The sequence below is a fragment of the Chenopodium album genome, chromosome 27, assembly GCF_948465745.1.
Source record: "Chenopodium album chromosome 27, dcCheAlbu1.1, whole genome shotgun sequence".
Lineage (NCBI taxonomy): Eukaryota > Viridiplantae > Streptophyta > Magnoliopsida > Caryophyllales > Amaranthaceae > Chenopodium > Chenopodium album.
The window spans coordinates 21,979,340-21,999,978 of record NC_137860.1 but is presented as its reverse complement, the minus strand read 5'-3'; the positions used below and the strand labels follow the sequence as shown (position 1 = coordinate 21,999,978).

Below are 20,639 nucleotides of genomic sequence, written 5' to 3'. Positions count from 1 at the left end.
TAGTTATTATCTTTATATATTAAATTTTATTATAAAAAATCAATTATTATTATTATTATTATTATTGTTATTAATTATTATTATTATCATTATTATTATTAAATATTAATTATTGTTATTGTTATAATTATTAAATATTAGATATTTAATATTTAATATTATAATTAAATATTAATTACTATGTAATAATTCAATATTAATTATTATTTCTAAATAGAGCAAAGAGGGCAGTGCAGAACAGAGTGAAGCAGAGCCGAGCAGAGCAAAGCAGGACTCAGCAAAGCAGAGCAGAACAACTCTAAAGAACTGGACCTTAGATCGACAACAGATGATATTTGCCAAACTAGTTAGGCCTTTACATCGTGTACCACCCACAAGGTTCAAGGTAACGAGTTCACAAGGCGCATAGTATACCTTCCTTTAATAATGCATTTTAGTAATTTGTTTGTTTAAGTTTATTTCCAAAAAAAAATAAAAAAATAAAAAATAAAAAAAATAAAAACCATTTTTATATGTGGTCGTAGTTACTCAAGTTACTCGGTTAGGGGTTACTGGAGGGGTTCAGTTTGGGGTTACTTGAGGGGTTCGGTTTGGGGTTACTCGAGGGATTACTCGGTCAACGGTCATTTGAGAAGTTGAGGGGTTACTTGATGGGTCACTCAATTAGGAGAAACTCGAATAACCCCTGACCGATTAATTCAAGTACTTACGAGCACACGGTGAGAAAAATTCAAAAAAAAACAAAAAAACCAAAAAAAAAAATTACTCCGAGTATAGATAATTAGAAATGGAGAAGCACCCTAGGCCATTATTGCAAGAAAGCAATGAATACCAATCCTATATGAGCATGTGTTTATTAACCTTAGTTCATTTGTCAATTGTGCTTATTTATTAATATCCGTACAACAAAGTTAATGAATTTTACCTCCTTTTTCCTTGAATTCAACCCCACAAATTTTGTAATTAATCCACATTTCGTTAGTCTTCACGGTGGACCACGTTACTTTACATTTCAACATAGCAATTAGTTTGTCGATTTCAACCATCAAATCCCCAATTCCTCAACCAATATCCTCCCATGGCCCCATTGGTTAGTAAGTCTAGCTACTCCGCACCATGATTTCACTAAGAAAACATATATGTTCGTACATCCTTTTAATAAAGCTTTTACTACTATCATTATATCATAGCAAGAATGATAAAAGTGTAAATATACAAAAATTGTAAGGTGATCATGTGGATGAGATTTGTACACATTGACACATACGTGATTAATCAATCTTATGATCATGATTTCATTTCATTTACTTAAAGAGAATTTTTCTATTGGGGCATAACCCTGCAAAGATTAACCTCACGGTTAAAGTGGTGAAAAAAGTTAAGTAACCCCCACTCTTAAAATTTCCTTAGCGATCAAGCAATTTATAATTAAATCCTTGAAATCAAAACTGTAAGATATAATCATTTATATTAGACCAAACTGCCAAGGTTAGCCTAATATTCATACCATCAAGTGTTCTCTTTTTTATATAGATAGAGTAACATTCAATTACTCCATTTAAATTTATAACATATGCATTGGTGGATTTCATAACAGAATTTGAGAATAGAATTCTACAAAGCACAAAGTAATGTTTTACTATATATGTTTTCAGTGAAACGTAAACTAAAGGAGTCTAAGCTAGAACTATTGCTACAACAAAATTATAAAATAAATTAAATCAAGAACCAATCATTAATTAATTTCAACTCTTCAAATAATTCATCATTATACACATCTTCAATGTAGACATCATCTCTCAATTCAACTTATCAAACAATTCAAGAATATATAATACAAATACAACAAAATTTTAAGAACTAGATACATAATTGTCAAAATAAAGAGAAGCATACAACAATCTATTCCAAGTATCAGGTACCCCAGGAAGGCACCAATGCCCGCAATCAGGAATAATTCTTTGATCTTGGTGATTCCTACTATTTTTAGTGCGAATTTTCCAATCATTAAACCTATAAATAGAAGGATGTGCATCAATTCTGTACTCTGTCAATTTGGTAATGTTCAAGTACTTCACTTGCGACGTTCTCATCCCTTTGATCACGCTTTCAATAACTCGAACGAGAGTTCTAGGAAAAATAAACCTGAAGGATTCATCCATAAAAGGTTGTGTTCTAGAGTAACAATATTGGTTATAAAAGGAAGATTGGTGTTCAACAGAAATACTTCTAAAGAAAACAGTTGTTTTCTTTTGGTCGATGTTTTTATCCAGCCAATTTGCCCACGTTCTAATGGCCCGTGTAAATGCTTGGTGTAGTGGCATTTTCTCTGTCAGCTTTCCTTTGTATTCGAACAAGTCCCATCTGAAAAAAGTAAGGCAAATTATGAGGCTCATTGTAGTGAATAGTACAAACAAGCATTATTTCGTCTAGTTGGAGTGCGAGTAGTTAGTGTCTCCCGACAAGAAAGTAAGTCGTGCATCAAACCCAAATAGAGACACTTTCTGTCATTTTAGTTACCGTATTCGTATATGTGTAAATAAACATAGATAATAATTAGAATTATTAGCATAAAAATTAAAACAAACAAGATCAAATTATATCAAACTAGAAAATTTGAAAATAGGAAAAAATCATAATTCCTAAATTTCAATCATAACGTACCTAAATAAGTTAAAGAGAACAAAACCTTCCTCACCTTCACCCACCCCACCCCACGTGGTTTAGATCACTTTTTGGGCTAGACGGGTGAGGCTGCATTTATCCAACATTCACATACTCGTATTTAATTTTATCACAACCCTATCTAAGTGTGGAAAACACTGTAAATCAACTTGTAAGTGTCTCACATTAAAAAGAGAAAAGAGATTATTCCACTTTATAAAGGTAGGAGAGTTCATCCTACTACCACCAACTAGTTTTAGTATGGAACCTTCTATGACCTTGTTTGTGAACCAAACTCTCCTCTATTTTGTTTGGATTTTCCAGATTCATTTTATCTTATCTCAAAATTTAATACTTCACTTACCAAATTCAATTTTAGTTGTTAATAGATCTTTGATAGCCTTTAACACTAATCTAAATCAATCTTAACTTTTTTCCTCAATCAATCAATCAATCCTTGTCTAAACTTATTCTTTTCCTATAATGAGTAACAATAGGGTGAACAAAATAGGGCATAATCATAATTTTTTTTTAAGGGTAATGCTATTTGTAGCCCGAACTACAAATAAGTACTCCCTTCGTCCCCGAAAGAACAACTCATTTAGGTTGATTACACGGGTATTAAAAAAGTTAAATAAAAAGAAATAAAAGTATACTTCCTCCGTTTTCTTTTACTTGCAACACAGCCTTTTGGCACGTGTTTTGAGGTCGGGTTTATGTAATGTAAACGGACAAATTTTTCACTATAATTTTTACAAATGATACTTAACCCTATTCTAATTTTCGTGTAAAAATTATATTGATAAAATCGCTCGTTTACCCTCACTAATCATCTCCTAAAACTGCGTGCTTAAAAGGTGTGTTGCAAGTAAAAGAAAACGAAGGAAGTATTATATTGAAAATATAAATTTACTTGGGGTTTGTAAAAAAATAGAGAAAGAAAGTAATAAAACTACATGGAAAATCAAATTTTTATACGGGGAAGCTAATTTTGCACAAAAATTTTTGCAAATTGGTGGGTGTTTTAATACAAATGGATCATTCTTTTTTGGACTAAAATTAGGCCAAATGGGTCATTCTTTCAGCGACGGAGGTAATATTATATATCTTTTCTTATTTGGTATTAGTTTAAGAATGTATAACAAAATCTCACACAAGTTAGTGTAATTAATAAACATATCTTATAATGCTTTCCTCTTTTAGCTTCTTATACATAACCCTTAGGGCTACATATAACATTTTCCATTTTAATACTTTGTATATCTTTTCTCTACCTACATCAATCTATACTCCCTTCGTTTTTAAATACTTACTCCATTTTTCAATGCGCGGAGTTTAAGGAGAAATTAGAGAAAGTAATAAAATATTGAGGTAGTGGGATAGTTGAGAAAATAAACAATTGTAAAAAGCAAAAGTAGTGGAAGAATAGGGGGGGGGGGGGGAAGAGAGAGTATTATGTTGGGTCCACTAAGTGTGAGAAAATTAAATAGTGTAAAAGTTTTCCCAAAAAGGAAATGGAGCAAGTATTTAACATGGTCGAAAAAAAAAAGTAGAGCAATATTTAAAAACAAAGGGAGTATACTATACATTATTCACGTAGTGTCACCTTCTATTATTTTTTAATTATCAAACAAATAAGCCTCACTTATACAATATTTTAATAAATTCAACTCAAGGTATAAAATTCTGTATTAATTACTGTATTGCAATAATTTAAAAAAAAAAATGAAGGGGTACTTGATACATGAAACATGATATATAAATTGAATTTTATGAAGTAACAAAAACCAAAAAAAGAAGATAGAGTAAAACTTAAGCTATAGCAATACGGAGTAGAATTACCTATATTAACTTCTAGCCCCACTAACCCCGTTCTCCCGCAATCATTTGGCCCGTGGTTCCTTTCTCAATTATCCTTCCCTAGTCAACCAACTCCCGTTATTTATTTATTTATTTATTTTTTTTTTTTTTGAGGGAACTCCCGTTATTATATTCCCCCTTATAAATATGCGGAGTAAATGCTTCGTATGGTTAGGGGAAAAAAAAAAAAAAAAAAAACTCTTTGACCAATTTATTTTTCACATAAAATAATCATGCACCCTTTTTAAAAATTAAAAATTCATTTATTTGAATGTACTCTGTAAAAAATAATTAATGAGTACAATTCTATAATAAATAAACATTTAAACATAATAAATAAACATTTCTAAATGAACTTTAATTCTTTTTAACGATCTTAATTTCACTCTTGTTACGCATTTTGTCTTGATGAAAATTTCAAAAGACTATGGGCATGTTCTAATACGTTTATTTTTAGTTCAGTTCAGTTCCTCTAATAAGTTCAGTTCAGTTTATGTCCTAATTTCCTTCTCTTATAAAATATTCATTTCAGTTTAGTTTAGTTCAGTTCAGCTCTAATAAGTTCAGTTCAGTTTAATTTAGCTCTAATAAATTCAGTTGAGTTCAGTCAATTACATTTTACCATGTCGTGTAGGATTTATTACGTGCCTCATCATCAATACAATACTTCTAATTTCACTTAATACTAAATTAATACGTACTCGTGTATATGGAGAAATTCACCTTCACACTCTATATACACGAGTACGTATTATAAAAAAAAATAAAAAATAAAAAATTATGTGCACATAACATTACTCCGTATAAGGTTGTAGATCTAGTCATAAAATTACAAATTAGCATAAAAGTTAATCAAAAGATTTATCGAATAAGTGAAAAGAGAAGAGTTTAATGTGTTCAACTTACGCTCTTTTAGGAGGAACTTGAGTCCAATGGTGGCCTGTGTTGAATATAATAATATCAGCATTTGGCCATTGCACTGAATTGGGTGAAAGTTTGTCCAACACAAGAACTCTTTTGCCACTTGAATGATTTTTGTTGAGTTCAACAAGAAATGGGCTCCAAAAAAACTCTACCGTAAAGTTATAATCCTCCTACAAAATTAATTATTATAATGAATAATAAATGAAGTTATATATTTTAAATAGTAATAAAAGTCATTAAGAGAGTTAATTAATTAAATAAGTTTATTCCGTACCTTAACTTTCAAGAAGGTATTAATATGAATGTTTTCATAAAGGATTTGAGCTTTATCGGAAGGATAAGGAATGTTTGAATACATAATGCAAGAAAGAGATTCCCACATGTTTCTGTTGAGTGAGTCTCCTACTAACACAATTCTCTTGTTTCTAAATCTTTCCACCATGTCTGTCCCATTTAGCCTATATGTTCAACAAACAAACAATTGTCAAGTTTTTATTTTATTATATTTTATTTCTACCTCAAAAAAAAAAAAAAAAAAAAAAAAAGGATGAAGATTTAGACATTTAGTTAATGAACAAGTATTGATTTATTCTAAAAGTAATAAAGTACTAACACTTTCCAATTTTTGAGATCTAACTTTAAACACGTATATCACCTTCAATATTATAATCAAAAAAATACTCGTACGGATTACAATTTCAATAATCTATTTCTTTTTTTTTGGCAACATTCGTCTTTTTTTGAATACGTACATTTCTTGAATTTGCATATAATTATAAAAAGAGGTTGTGAGGTACTAATAACACAAGAAATGAATAAATTAAAGAAATTTGCAAATTAAGTTAATGGATACGGAATACACTAATTTTGTTGTTTATAAGAAATTTACAATAAAAATTAATGCAAGTGAGATTAGTGGATAAAAGAAATCAATTTATAAGAGTGTTGCAAGTACGTACACTCTTCCGTGGTACTAGTACTGTAATTAAGAATAGCTAATTAATTCTCCATACCTCACTTGCAATAATTAGAATAATATTTATATTAAAGGCCTATACTAGATAAATTGATTAGTTCATATTAATAATGATATCATTTTGGTGAAGATAAATTGATTGAAAGGTGCACAATCCATAACTGCAAATGAGACAAAAAAAATAATACAAGTAATTCACAAGCAACAATCATTAAATTATACTTTTCTTATCACTTTATTTAATTATAATTAAATCAAGATAAAAGTTTAATCAATTATAATTTAATTAGCAAAATTATAAAAATATTAAGATAAGAAAATTAACGAAGAGAACGTACCGAGCATTAATTAAAAAATTAGCGTATTTATAATAAAAAAAAAAAATGAAATACTTACCTGGGTATATCACAATCTCTAGCTTCCCATACCCACTTTTCATACTCCAAATCTGGTCTCCCATTCCTTTTGCAACTCATTTTTTCCTCAATAAATGGACACTTCAAAGGACAATAGCTAGGTTCTACTTCAGGCTTGTAAACCCATTTTCCATCAAATATGTTGCACTTCTTTTTTGGTGCATCATTCTCCTTGTTTTCAATTTCAAATTTGGGTTTCTCAATGTCTTTCGCCGCAAGAGTAATACTAGAATTCTCCGTTACATTAGCAGTATGTACCGGACTAAGAGAAGAAATATACGAACTGCTTCGTTGCTCAGCAATAGAAGGCTCCGGAGCCTGAACAATAATTATACCATCCGACGTTGGCAACTCAGGCTCACTGAATGATAAGGGATTATTGTTTAAAATAGATGGCTCCGGAGCCTTCACAATTATGCCACCTGACGTTGGCATCCCCGATTCAGTGGATGATAATGGATTTGTTGTGGAAAAAATAGAAGGCTCCGGAGCCTTCGCAATTATGCCACCCGACGTTGGCATCCCCGATTCACCGGATATAGAAGGCTCCGGAGCCTTTGCAATTATGCCACCCGACGTTGGCATCCCCGATTTAGTGGATATAGAAGGCTCCGGAGCTACAACAAGGTTGGTTGGTAAAGGTGGTGGAATAAAAGAAGAAAAAATTGAAGGGTTATCATCGTTAGCAATGCTCGACTTAAACACCTCGGATTCGCCGGATTCTGGAGGAAAATTAAGAGTTGATTTTTGATCATTTTCGTTGAGAAAAAGGAGAAGCATAAAGCAGCTAATTATGGTGCCAATTATGAAGATTTTCCATGTATCTTTTAGTGTGGAAATCAACTCCATGACTTTATGAGTGTGTTTCTGTAATGTTTTCATGAGAACATTACTTTAAATGGGTTTTAAATTAATTGGTAAGAGACTAAGAGAAAATTATTTATAAAGAAGAAAAGGAAGAAAGAAAGAAAGAAAGAAAGTCTTGGAGTAGTTAATATCTTCTGTGGATAGATGTGGAATGCATGGTAGAGTAATTGAGTAAATTATTGTTCTTGCTTACTTTTGGTAGTGATGAACAGGTTTGTACTAGTCATTGTCAGAAATAGCTGTGTTAAATAGTGCGTTAAAAATAAATACCAAGTACGAGTAATAGTTTATGTTATGTGGAGGTAAATTAACTTTTACAAATGAAACATGCAAAATGCTTTACCAGTACAACTACTGTCTATTGAAATTGTTGTTTTTTTTTTCTTTTTCTTTTATTGTAGGGTCAATTTTATTGGTTGTACGTCCAATTCTTGTGGATATGCTTTGCTCTGAAGTTTGCAGTAAATCTATCAGGAAAAGATAGAGGATATGTATTTGTAAAGGAAAACAAAGATTTGTAATTTTTATAGATTTTTTGAAGCAACATGATATGGAGTAAGAGCATCTTATGGCATTTAGCTAAATGAGTGTACTCCGTACTAGGTGTAACCTTGGAAGGTATACTCACTTTCTTTTGTAACCTTGGAAGGTACTAGCGGGAGTGCAACTAGGCACATATCTTCTGTTATTTATTTGGGATACATAAATGTAGGAGGTCTAATTGGTAGATTTACTTAATTTTTGTGATTTTTTATTGTTACAGTGGCATTTTTAAAAGATAAACACAAAAGACTTCAATTCAAATAAGAGAAAGTTCCTTCTAGGTTTTGCCTTGGGAAAGTTTTGTTCTAGTTTTGGAACTAGGGTTTCCTTATTTTCAAGGTTTCTTCTCGATTTGTTTTCGTGTTTCCTTAATTTAAAAATCCTTTTTGACATGTGGTTCTAATTGCTGTGCAATCATGGGTGATCAAACAAAATCTCTTTCAATAATAGATGTTAATAAACAATCTCTCTTGAAAGGGGAGATAAATAGAGGCGTAGGTAATGATGAGGTACCAATTTCTGATGATGATTTGAATTAAGCAATTGTATGGGATGATAGTGGAGAGGAGGATGAAGATGCAAGAGTCGAACTTGCCCTAGTTGGGAAGATATGGACAAACCGTAACGTTAGTACTAATGCCTTCATTGCAACGATGAAGGGGGTATTATAGGAGTTTATAGGTACTACACAGCGGAAATAACATGAATCATATTCATAAAGCACCTAAACCAAGGATCATTGCATAACACATAAAGAACACATAATTGTACCTTTGAAGCGTGATTCTACGTGCGATCAAGCAAGAACAATGGAAGATAAAGAACCTCAAGTGTGATTCCTCTACTTAGTCCACGGGCATAGATTAAGATCTCCAATAATGCTAGTTAGTTGCAATTGAACCATTCAATTGACCTTCTGCGGAGAGGAGAGACATACTAACCAAGAACCACCACGAACCACCACACACGCCACCAAGGGGTGGCCGGCCGTGAGTCCAAAGGGGGGAAGAGTGAGAGCCGTGAGTTTGAGAGAGGATTAGGGTTTTGGGATTGGTTGGCTTGATGTCAAAATCTACTGTAAGTTTATTATGACTGCTTGCATGCAACCCTAGGCATGGATCTTATTTATAGATCTCATCTCTAAATAAGAGTCCATGTCAAAAGCCCAAAACCTAATTCCAATCTAACTATGCTAGCCCAATCCAAATCATGATTAGTTAATTGCTCATGAGACCCATTAATGGACCTCTTAGTTGCTTGACCCAATACCCTTGTGTGTGACCTCATAGGATCCATTCTAGAGGGCTTTGGACTATTTGACTAGTCCAAAGACTATCTCTCATAGTCTAGCAACAGATGATGACGCCCCAAGAGATGAACTTATTATCTCCATAATAGTGATCCTTGATATATCTAGTAATTGCACTTATCGAAGACATAACTCCTTCAATCTTCCACTTGTCTAAGACAAGTACGCAATATTCAAATTCCTTAAGTCAATTTGTGTCGATTTGATAATATGATTGCATCTCATGTCGTGATCATATTAATCTACAAATCTTTTCTTGAAAACTGAGTTAGAATTACAAAACAAATGGTCACTATGTAATCCATTTGAGCACGGCCATGCATTTTCTGAATTCTCCCTCTTCAAGGGGTCAAAAAGACACATTCCTAATTAAATAGGTAGACGCTATCCAATCTTGTGACAACCAAAGCTCCCACTCAGCTTCTGAAATAACCAAGAAACACCCTTTATAATCTCCAGTTACGGGCAAACGTTTGAATGTACGACAGTTATAACATCCATTGAATGAGATCAATGTTCCACTCATGTCAAAGGAATCCACTAATATAACCGGAAGCTCTATACTTGAACTTCAAAGTAGGTCTATAGTTCGATCATGCATCGTTCATGCATATCCATGTGATTGACCGAGCATCACTACGCTCCTACAGCCCATGAAACTGCGCTATCCAATCAATCTTAACATGCTAGTCCAATTTAAGAAATCATTTATGTCCAATTTAATGATTTTGAACTAGGAACTTAAATAATGTATGAATTTAGTTCACCTGTGGGGTTTTATTCAACTAGGCATTAACCTGATGAGCCCATCAATTCATAATTATTTTGGACATTTTATTTAATCTTGAAACTACGATTAAATAAGATTGAAACTTTGTTTCAATTAATAAACATAATTCTGCAAATGAATGTATTACACATGTAACTTGTTTTTCTCCAAAAACAAATACAACTTTTAGTTACATCATTTGCCTCAATCTAGTTTCGTTAGCAGGTTTCTCATGCTTTGGAAATGGAAGGGGTTTAGTAAGTAGAGTTCATGAGACATTCTCATAAACATGAATTTTGCAATTTCTAAATTTTATAATAATATTCATATCTATACATTAAGAATTTTCCTTCGCCCATTCACAAGGAACTTAGGAATTTCTAATTTGTATTCCAACGTTATATTGGATTTCGATTGAAATCCATCATCACTTGTTCTAAAACACATGAATCAAATAGAGGAGTATAGTCCATGGCATGCATGATGCATCCTTTGCGAATTGCATAAGGATCATCATTCAAATCCTTAATTTCATCAACCTTTCTCAAAGCATTGAATCATTAGGCAATGTGCCATGTCATATGGAATTGAAACTCTTTTCAATATAATGTTGAACCTTTTAAGAATCTTATCAATATAAGTTTCTTAATTAAGCTTAAACATCCTTAAAAAACTATCTTTATAGCTCTTGAATCCCAAATGTACTCATCATTCTCTTCAAGGTTTTTCATACAATATGCATTAGCCATCACTTGATCCTTCAATAATTGCTCTCTGTACTAGACCAAGAAGACTTCATAGCTCCCATTAAACATCTTGTACACACAAGACCTTTTCTTCTTTTTACGAGAACATCAAACGATTTGATTAACTCACAAAATTAAGAACGTTAACTCCCTTATGCTAACTTCAATCCATTAAGGATCCTTTATGCATCCCTAGGATTATTGATTTTCAAAACCATTCTGATTGTATCGCATACAAATCTTCTTTGACGAAAAATTTCAAGAAAGTGTTTTGAAATCCATCTACCAAATCTTATAAAGTAGAAATCACTAGAATATTTTTAATAGATCTTTGCGACATGACTAATGTAAGGGTTTCATCGTAATCATAGTCATACTATGAATTGGTTGAATCCTTCAACAAGTCTTTGCTTAAGTTAGAAAACATTTTTCTTTATTGTCTGTTTTGCTTACAATGGGTTTCACCCAATTAGGCAAATTAATCAAGTGTCATACGCTTGCTTACAGACTTAAAATCTATTTCAGATTTCCTGGTTTTAAACCATTTGGAGTCATAACTTGTCAAATCATTTTTATTACTTGCATAACCATCATGTTCCAAAATGAATATTTTAGAGCTCTTAGTCAATATGAAATCATATTTCTTTAACTAAGTTTTACGTATGCTAGTCATCCTTATGGGTTTGGTGCAACAATTGAAGCTCATACAACAACTTTGTTTAGTTTTCAATGAGAAACGACAATAGAGGATGTGCACTTGGAATGTACTACCTTCGACACATGGTTATTAATCCCATTACACTTAATGAGACCACACGTTGTCATTTGTAACATGAGGTGAATCATGCTCATATTGTTGCTTTTATTCGATCACTCGAATTCACTTTTCTTGAACTCTTTCAAGGCTCTAGAACTTTTCGAGATTCTTATATTCCCACTTGTCTTTTGAGGAGGCATATTTAGCATAGGGTGAACCAACCATGGTTTGAGCCATGTTTGTTTGTTGCTTTTCTCGAACTCTTTCGAGATTTACACTACTCCCACTTGACCTTTTGGAACAATTTCCATAAGTGCACCTACTTGAACAACAAACATTTTGTGCTAAGTATGGTTGTGTAGTAGTACCCCGTGCTCTATATAGGAATCGAACGTGCATCAAACGGTTTAATAAATCTTTTATTCCTTGCTTTGTAGAAAGACTTAATAAGAACTCTTCTTATTCATATCACATATGAAGCCTTTGCTACATTATGATTGACCTATGTAGTTTTTGTTTAGTTTTGCAGCTTATCTTAAAAGTATATCCCCTGAATATTGGTTGGAAGATAGGGTATTTTCATCCATTTTCAAAATATATCTCATGTAGATTGATGGCTCCCTTCATAAACACTTTACAAGGTTTTCTTTCGGAGTTTGTTGTAAAACGATTTCACAACTCTTGGATGTTTATCAAGATCATGCTTAAATTCTCATTATTACAATCATATTGCAATATTTTGAATGTGTTGCCAAGCACATGTCTTGACTTAAATTTTCACAAGTACAATCATATTGTAATGTAATCGTTATCTTGTCAAGTTGATACTGAACTTCATACTTGAACATTTTGAACGTTCAAAATTTTCACTCTTATGCTTCAACTAAGCACAAGTGATCATATCACAAATGAAGTTTCATTGTCCGTCTCTAGCCTTCGAACCTTGGGTTTTCTTACATCGATATGAATTCGACCTCGAGTTCGCATCATCATTTCTCTAAATGGCGATTTTGTCAAAATTTCAAATTAGAATGATAATTACATATATCAATGGATTCATAATCCAATGATATTGAAAGTCCATCCCTTTCATTCGAATTACTTGACATATTAGAGACAACTTATATATATATATATATATATATATATATATATATATATATATATATATATATATATATATATATATATATATATGGTTTAATTTATTTCTATCATATAGAACTTTAAACCTATTTAGCAATTCAAAACACATTATGACTCAAAGAAGCATAGAATAACATTTATTCCACGTTTTTGAATCTTCGATGCTTTAGTCATTACAAACATTGAATGGTGTTTTGATAATGGCAAGAATGAATAACATTTATTTAATTCTAACCAATAACAAGGTAAGGTGAAATTTAGGTTCTACTTGTAAAGTTGCAACTTTTGCTTCAGACTTGTGAAGTAGCAACATTTGCTTCTAAACTTGTAAATTTATTCTTCCTTTAGTTCAACTACATTGTGTAATGAGTGATCTAAATAAGACATCTTATGTCCAAGAAATAGCAATATGCTAAATCAATTTCTATAATATACTTCTTAAATTGGAACATTTTTATTCTTTTACCTTCCAACTGTTATGAGGTAATTTCTAATCAATTGGAATTGGTCCATTTAATTTGAAACATTTGTTATTCATAACAACTTTTAGCATGTAAGTAGTTCTAGGTTTGAGAAGTAGCAACTTGTTTGCATTTCTTGGCCTATTACTTCTTAATGCAATCCTCATATATTCCTAAACCTTTCCCTTTTGAGCCACTTAGAACATTTCTCTTGGGTTCAAAAATGATACTTTGCTTAACTTCTTTAAGCACTTTTCATGATTTTGCTAAGTCTATTCAATCATTATTCATATTAGAGTTTAATCAACTATTTAACTCTTATATAAAGCGGATGAATGTCATTTGATCAACTTTTGATCATAGAGATTTCCAATCACTTTCTTATATTCAATCATATTGAAGATAAGAGATTTTATTGGACTTTTACAATTGTCTTTTGGAGGGTTTGTACCTCTCATCTCATTATATCCCTTGAAACACTTTTCAAAATGAAGATGTGCTGGCATTTTACTCAAACATTTTGAATAAAACCAACCTTAGACATATGACATGGGTTTCTAAAACTTGCCTTTTAGAACCATTTTAGCAAAATTGGAATACGGGTTTATGGATTATCTTTTAATCTTTTGAGAACGTTTCTCAACTTTATTTTTCAATCGAGGAGATTATATATAATAATAAAATTAGAACGACATGTTACTTATAAGTAAACGCAAAATTCAATAAAAATGTTTAATAAATTTAAAGTACCATAAGCAATTTAAATTTGGTAACTTTAAAACACTCTATTCATTTTAAATGATCCCAACTTGAATTAAGTGATTCCAAGATCCTTTATTTGTGCAATAATTGACCGGACTTTGGCTCTACCATCAACCATTGCATTTTCAAGGTGAGTAAACTCTTTACTGATTATAACTCTTTGTAATTTTTGGTTGATTAATTACCCATCACATGTTTAATTATTGCCCTTAGCTTTAAGGTTCTAAACTCTTTAGGTAACCTTGTTGAGTATAACCAATTAAAAATGTAAAACTTGATTTACCCCCACTCCACAATGAAAAATATGACGCCCAGCTTTGGCTTGACCCATCGTAAATGTCAAAGGTTTCATCGGGTTTTTAATTGGAAAAACTGCCTCAATATACCAGGACCTAGATTTATTATGTTGTGATTAAATAGTGAACTCTAGTGCATCATCACAAAATATCAATGTAGGGAATATTTCAAGCACTATAACCCCAAGCTTGAACCCCACTGTGATCATACATTAAAGTATTGTGGCGTCCAAAGGGAAGGAAAAGAGAGCAAAAGAGTCGCCAACAAGTTTTAGGAACTTGTAAACCAATCACGAGGTGAAGGTTACACCCCTTAACGATCCAGGAGATTGTCAATTTCATAAAGTCTTGAACCAAAAGGGTTCGAGGATGAGGGTACGAATCTAATTTACAAAAGAAGGGACCCGCCCTATAAAATAGACCTCTACTTTATTCTACTCGTATTCATGTGCGCTTTTTGATTAACATGCAAACATTAGTGTATGTAGACACCTAAAAATGTCTCCCCAAAACCAAACCCGATGATGAACACCTTTCACCGCCGTTACTGGTCGGGTTAATTATGTAATCTTTAGAGTGCTTAAATACATGTTTCTATCCAATACATTTCATAACCAATCCATTTCCTAGCTCATTTCCCTAAACCATAACTTACTTTCCACTTTCCGTATCCACATCTCAAAACCGAGCTGAACTGATTTTATGGCTATATAATATTGATCTAATTATTATTTGGATGGATAGGCATTTCAATAAGATTTCTAACCATATATCATAAGCCCAATTCCGAGCTATAACGAAAAAGATATGAGCAAAACACTAAACTCGGCCCAAAACCGACACCCTTCTACTAAAACGGCCATATCTTAAAATCTACAAATCATTTTGACCTGATTCTAATTGGGTTGGAACTAGACTTGATAATATTTCTAATTATATATTATATGCCTCATTTTGAATTACGGATCAAAAGTTATGATGGTTTTAAAAAATGATAAAAACCTGGAATCACCGCGCACAGTGCAATTCCACCATGTCACGGGAAATTGCACTGTCTGACGGTGGGAATCCCCGTGACACGGTGCCTCTGTTGTGACACGGGGCTATTCCGTGTCCCTTTTTCTTTCCTCGTACCTAAACGACTCCCGCATCACGGTATTTTCCACCGTGTCACGGGAATTTGCACCGTCTGATGGTGGGATTCCCCGTGACACGGTGTTGGATCCGTGTAATTTCCGCGTTTCCCATACCGTGACACGGTGTACTGTACCGTGACACGGTGGATACTGCCGTGTCACGGTACCTGTGCCGTGTCACGGAATCTTCTCGTGTCTTTTCCGCGTAAACCCTTAACGCGTTTTTACTCGCGTAGGTCAAACACTTCCCGCGTCACTCTAATTTTCCCCGCGTCACACCAATTTCCCCTGTGACACGGTAGAATCTGCCGTGTCGCGGTAGCTTTTTTTAGGGTTTTTATCTTTTTAGGGTTCCGTGTGTTCTCTCTGCTCATTTTCCCTATAAATAGAACCCCCCTTTCTGCAGTTCGGGGCACCAAATCATTCTCTCTTCCTCTCTTTTACACCAAAAATCATTCTCTCTCTCTCTCTCTCTCTCTCTCTCTCTCTCTCTCTCTCTCTCTCTCTCATATTCTAAGCCTTAAACCTATATTCTTAAACACTATTCTTCCCTTAAGCACTCCAAGGAGTCCATAATTAATCCGATGTTCCGTCCTTAAACCAAGGTGTGAAAGGTACAAATAACTAAGGGTTTGGACCAAATCAACTCTACTTTTATTTAATTTAATTATTTCAATTTGATTTATTTTTATTGAAGTTACACAATTTATTCATGATGTAGCAATTTTAAGGAACGCGCGTAATGTGAATAATTAATTAATTTAATTACTTATTATTATTTTATATTGCTAGTATCGTGATTATTATTATTATTTGATTTGACTAACGTTATTATTGTTAAATTGCTTCCAATATTAATGTTTATTCTATTATTATTTATGATCACCATATTGCATGTTTAAAGGGAATATGTAATTGAAAATCACGACTAATAAGATAATTTGGACGACCGGTTTAGGTTCCTTTAATCTTGTTATTAAATCAAGTGATCACCAATATTTTAGAATAACGTGTGTATTAATATTCAACCTATTTAGCTTAATAATATTCTGGAGCAAATTTAATATTTTGTTTGTATGCCTTTGAGATCAGAGGAATACTTTTCATTACAAGAATCGAGTAGAGGCCAATACGGGCGAATGTGACTTCATGACTCACTTCGTACCATCATCCCCGATCCTCCTTTCGTAGTTCCGAACCATATGGAGTTAGTAATCTCATGGATTATGAATGGGGTGTAACCTTCACGGGTTAATCGTTGTTGCCTATCGTTGTCCCTTTATTCGTGGTTGCCTTTTATGATCCGTGAACGGTTTACAAGTTCCTTAAAAACTTGTTGGCGGCTCCCTACTTTCCTTGTCCCTAATCGTGTCCCTAATCGTTATGTCAATTCCCACTTCCTATGAGTGCCAAGCATATTCACCACTATGCTTTTAAGTAGGCGCACTTCTAACGACGCCTACAATTAGGTTAACCCTAAACCTGTTTAATTTATGTTGGTTGAATATTAATGCACAAAAAATACTATTATTGGCGATCACTTGAATTAAAATCATATTAGCCTAAATCAAATTATTAATTATCTTATTCAGCATGATTTCAAGTACGAATTCCCTTTAACATGCATAAAAGGCGTGATCAAGCAATAATAATAATATAAATATCAAGCAACATAATAATAATCAATATTGATAAGAATAATAGTAATAATCATGTTAATAAGGCATAATAAAGCTTAATAATAGCAAGATCCTAGGCATGATACTAACAAGATTAATAACAAATCCTAGCATGTCACTAAGCAATAAAGATAAAAGCTTTAAACCTAACATGGTACTAACATGCTATTAGAAATAATAAAAGGCACCCTAAACATGATACTGGAAAGCAATAATAACATCCTAACATGATACTAGGAATTAATAAATAATAAGCATGCTTTCTACAAGAATAGAGCAATAAGATTACATACTTTGATGCCTCATACCTCTTTCTAATAACAAAATACACGTGTTAGTAAACTTCAATGAAAATAATAAAGAATTAATTAAAGAATTAAATTAAATGATTAAAAGAAAGAGTTAAAAAGTTTAGACTGGATTTGGGACCAAATTCTCAGAAATTATCAACCTTGCACGTCTAGGGCAAAGGCAACTTCGAACTTGTTAGATGTTTCTAAGTCTTGTGAATGCGGTATTGTATTTAAAAAGGTTGGTTTAGAAAGAGAGAGAGAAAATATCAAGTAAGCCTTGATGAGAGTTGATGATTAAAAACGGAGGTCGAGGACCCAATTTATAAGAAAAATAGTCCGAAAATTGACAGAATTTGATAAGGAATAAAACTACATGTTGTCGCCAAAAATACACTTTGTCGCGAGGCGACAGGGTCTGTCGCCAGACAACAGACTTGTCGTTTGGCAAACGACAGCCTGTCTTTCACACGCTTTCCACGCGGAATCCGATCTTTAACCAAATTTGATCTACGGAATCCGTACAGAAGTTAAAAACGTATAATTAAAAATAATAATATAATAAAAAAATAGTAATATTTTTTTCCAAATAAAAATCCATCTTAAAATAATTATTAATCCTAACTCTATTAGAATTTAAAAGAACCTTCTAGAAACTTCTAGAAAGTTATAATTAATCCTAATAATTTTAGGAATAGTAATTAACATTGGGTCCTCCTTTAGATCATTGGGTCGTATGTAAATAACAAACCGGGCTCAATTTAGTATTTTGGCCATAACTTCCTCAATATTCATCGGAATTGGGCTTATAATATATAGTTGGAAAGGTCTTTGCGAGCCCCATCCAATTACATTATTATTGGATCCTTATTATGGACCAAATTAAATTGGATTGTCTATTTTTAATAAAATAAGGTTGTTTTCAAGAATAGAAAGAAGAGAATTTTAATAAAACTAAACCGCAACACTTAACTTTAATTTCCACACTTTCACCTCATTCGATTATGCTTCGACGTGAAAGACATTCATCACTGGGTTTGGTTTTGGGGAGACACAAATGGGTGTCTACAATCAATAAAATCTAACATGCATAAAATACTGAATGCATAAACAAGGCATAGCATGGCCCCTAATCCTAAGAAAACTAATAAAGCAAATGCTCCCACTAGAATCACCATGGATCTCATCCACCCTGCTCCTTTGGGCCTTCACTTCATGGGCTTCTTAGATTAACTACAACCTGTAATATTATTCTATTATATCTACTACTTAGATAAAATGAAATAAAATTACAAAAATACTTTATTAGTACTGTTTGGGGTATTTATACCCCTGACACTTGGACGAATGAGGGCATGCCACGTGTCAGAGGCTGGCAAGTCATCTCTGACCAATCTTCAGCTGACACGTGGCACTCCCAGATAAGTTCTCAGAATTGCGACCTTCAAGAGCCCAATTCCCCAAAACCCGCTCTTTTGCGGCGCAGCCCATCTGTCCTAGGTTAGAAATAAATAGGGAGATATTCCCCCATTTTGGGACATTTAGAAAATTACAATTATTTATTAGGAAATTTTGTCAACAACTACCAATTATAACCCCTGTTTTGAAAACAACTACCTTTTAAATTTTTTTTTTAAAACAATTACCACAAAAATTTTAAAAGTTAGAGTAGCACTACCACATTAGTATTTCCGGCTAGAATTTCCGGCTTGCAACTTAAAATTTTAAACTTGATCATGCTTACTTTTGCAAAATTTTGTAGGTTCCTGGGTACTCATTCGTCTTTCCCCTTTTGTCCTGAAACTTGACATACATGTACTCATGTACTTGTACAAAAATGAAGTTTCCTAACTAACACTTCATTACATGGGACACCATAGTAGTGATTATAGACAGGGCACGTACAAATTTAGTCTTGTCCTGGTTTAGAATTTTCCAAGGGATTATAAATGTTGCACAACAACCAAATGTACAGAAGAGCCATTGCCGGTTGAAACTAAAGTTAATTATTAATCATGGAAATTCTTTTGAAATCCCTCCGTGGCTCTGTCTCAAGATAATTGATAAAGTCGAACTTTGCACACATGTTGATGTACTAATTTGATCTTAACTATATATAATTAAATACTCCATTCGTTTTTAAATTAGTAGCTTATTTCTAACATTTATTACTCACATAATAAAAAGAATAAGTCTCTAAAAAAAAAAAACGGACAGACGCCGTAGGGAGTATCAATAAAAAATATAAAAAAAGTGGTATTATAAAATCATATAACTAATATATAAAGCTAAAATTTTAGTCAGGTCACGAGACAGTGACACTTGGTGTTCCAACGTTTTGCCAAGTGTCGCGCTACGTTGGCAATAGTTTAACTTTAATATGCCACATAGGATTTATTTGTACATATTTTTGTAAAATAAGATAAAAAAAAAGTTGGATAGATCCGATCCAGCAAGATAAAAAGTTATTTTAGAGTTTTGTATTCAATAAAAATTTTGGTTTAGAATTTTATTTTCAATAAAATACTAATCTTTTATATAAATGACGGATCCAGAAACGTCGTACAAAAAAAAAAAAAAAAAAAAACAGACATGTGATTACATATAATCGTTCTCGACAACCATTCTTTTTGGTTGAACATTATTAAAACCCATCAACAGACAAGACTGTCAAGTGATTATTAATCCATGACTAGAAAATTCAAATAACATATACAGTATATAAATAAAAAGTTTTATTCTAAAAATCGATAAACAACCTGTGCATCGCATGGGGAGAAAACTAGTTTTATATTAATATCTATCTTACAACAAATTTTTGATAAAATTTGTTTTTAATACGTTACCAAAAATCTATGGTCAAATTAGTATACTCGGTACGAATAGTGCAATTAAATCAAAGGTGTCAATTATTCTGAAATGGAGGAGTATAATAAAATAAGCATAATTTATATGTTCTCTTTGTCGTACATAAAAATAAGGTCCACTTTCATAATTTTGGAGTTTAGGTACTGCAGTTAGCTCATCCAAAAGAAGAA

General features: G+C 32.4%; 1 protein-coding gene across 1 annotated transcript; it reads right to left on the bottom strand.

Moving 5' to 3' along the window:
• Positions 1-1,735: 1,735 nt before the first annotated feature.
• Positions 1,736-7,922, bottom strand: LOC145619398 (protein trichome birefringence-like 42). The gene is made up of 4 exons (XM_081674081.1): positions 6,821-7,922; positions 5,723-5,906; positions 5,431-5,618; positions 1,736-2,364 (listed from the first exon to the last, which is right to left on the bottom strand). Exons 1-4 carry the CDS (start codon positions 7,720-7,722, stop codon positions 1,854-1,856), a joined length of 1,785 nt encoding a protein of 594 aa, XP_081530207.1. The 5' UTR covers positions 7,723-7,922; the 3' UTR covers positions 1,736-1,853.
• Positions 7,923-20,639: the final 12,717 nt, after the last annotated feature.